At 38.2% G+C, this 1,907-nt stretch overlaps 1 protein-coding gene across 1 annotated transcript; it reads right to left on the bottom strand.

The window, feature by feature from the left end:
- Nucleotides 1–549: 549 nt before the first annotated feature.
- On the bottom strand, nucleotides 550–1,233 carry LOC110018601 (RING-H2 finger protein ATL10-like). Its single transcript, XM_020715959.1, has one exon. The coding sequence runs from the start codon at nucleotides 1,073–1,075 to the stop codon at nucleotides 563–565; it is 513 nt and encodes a 170-aa protein (XP_020571618.1). The 5' UTR covers nucleotides 1,076–1,233; the 3' UTR covers nucleotides 550–562.
- Between the last annotated feature and the right edge of the window lie 674 nt (nucleotides 1,234–1,907).

Here is a 1,907-nt window from a genome sequence, read left to right as displayed (position 1 = left end):
GTGAGATGTGGTAGGTGGCGGTGTCACATTACAAAATTGCCCTTTTACCTTAGTTCATTAATTGGGGGTCAAAATAACAAGAGCAAAGTTGTTAAATAATTAGTAAGCTAAAAAATTTATTTGGGACAACATAAGAATGGAAGAAAACTGAAAGGCAGGAGTGTGCAAACATTTAATTCAGATAAACCAGTTCACAAATTAGTCAAATTAAATTAAATCAAAATCCAAAATTAAAAAAAAATAAATTAATTTTTTAAAATTAATCCATTCAACTCATCTAATGTTCTCGATTCAATTTACGTTTTTCGTTTTAATTAAACAATGCACGCCCCTGATGACACAGCAGGATTAGGTACTGAATGAACTTTCAAACACTCAACAATTTCACATGTCATCAGATTATGTTAGAAGTCAAGAATCCGTCACCATTTTCACTGATGCAGAGCTCTACCATAAGATATTTAAAAATATCATCTTTGATCAACCTTAAAATCTTACAATTTCGAGAAAAATGTATTCATTTACAAAAATATCATGCATCAACAGCATTCTATTGATATCATCACACCGGAAGGCTACAACCATCCTCACGCTTTCCGGTAGCCGCAGCATCGCCGCCGCCCCCTTCCTCCAAGCCTAAAGGCATCTCCACACACACCGGCGGCGCCGTGACAGCCGAACGACAAACAGGACAGCTCAGTCGTTTCCGAAGCCAAGCTCCGATACACCGAGCGTGAAACCCATGGCCGCAGCCCGGCAAAATTCGAACTTTTTCTCCTTCTTCAATCCCCAAGAGGCAAACAGAGCACTCGGAATAATTAATTTGCATCAGAGAAAGCTCGTTCTTTGTGTAGCGCAGAACAGGAATGGAGCTTAGAACCTTCTTCACATCATCTCCGGCGAACTTCCCCGGCGCCGGCGAAGTGTCGGGTCCCCCACGGCGAAGCTTTTTAAGCAGAAAATGGAAGCCCATTAGCAACACGGGAACGCCGGCTAAGATGCCGACGACTTTTAGAGGGAGAAGGATGTTGGAGTGTGAGGATGGCGTTGGGGAGATATCAGTAGAGGGATCCATGGCGAAGGCATTAACTGATTTGAGTTATAATGTTAATTTGATGGGAGATTATGTATTTGGTGGGGATTTATATAGAAAGTAAGTTTTTTTATGATTTTGCGTGGAGAAAATGGGAACGGTGGATTTGGCGGGACACTTCTGAGAAGGCGAAGCAGCGCTGTGGCATATGACTCCTTGACCTTCTAGCTTTTTTTAGTTTTAGCTTGCCAGGTGAGACATGGATTTCGTATAATTAAAAAAAGCACCGGATCCTTATACATCTATATATCTAAAGCTTAGTTAACTTTTTTTATATTTTTAACTCTAAAGTCTTTCAGGTTTTAGATATGTAAAAGCATAGAAATTGAGTGGTATGTATGTAAATCTTCCGTTAATTTAATTTTTTTTTAAATTGAGAGAGAGAGTTGACTCACATAATTTAAAATTAAAGAAAACGAAGTGACCACACAAAAAAGTTTACCGAAAATTTGATTTTCAAATGTTTAAAATTTATAGAAATTAGATAAGAAAATAAATCCATTGCATTTGGATGTGGCTTTCTGGCAATAATGGGACTATTTTTCTGAAGGCGTATCTCAGCTTTTATCTAGAAGGTATTATATGGAGTCAGTGGTTCCGGATGGGAAATAATTTACTATAAATTAGTTAGGTAAACTAACAGGAAATGTAAGGCTTAACTGCCAATATAACGGGTCCAACTGATATTGCATTACTTTAGCAGAACTAATGCAATTTAATTAAGCGGTTGGAATTAGTCAGATGGCTCCTCGGACCTCAATTTTGGCACGATAAATAGTTTATAAGTTTGTCGGCACTATTTTTGGTGTGGGGT

This window comes from Phalaenopsis equestris, unplaced genomic scaffold, assembly GCF_001263595.1.
Source record: "Phalaenopsis equestris unplaced genomic scaffold, ASM126359v1 Scaffold000025, whole genome shotgun sequence".
NCBI classification, from domain to species: domain Eukaryota; kingdom Viridiplantae; phylum Streptophyta; class Magnoliopsida; order Asparagales; family Orchidaceae; genus Phalaenopsis; species Phalaenopsis equestris.
This window is presented reverse-complemented; position numbering and strand designations above follow the sequence as displayed.

What these genes read in the sequence shown, in the direction of transcription:
- LOC110018601 (XM_020715959.1), bottom strand. Translation starts at nt 1,075, where the DNA reads ATGGATCCCTCTACTGATATCTCCCCAACGCCATCCTCACACTCCAAC.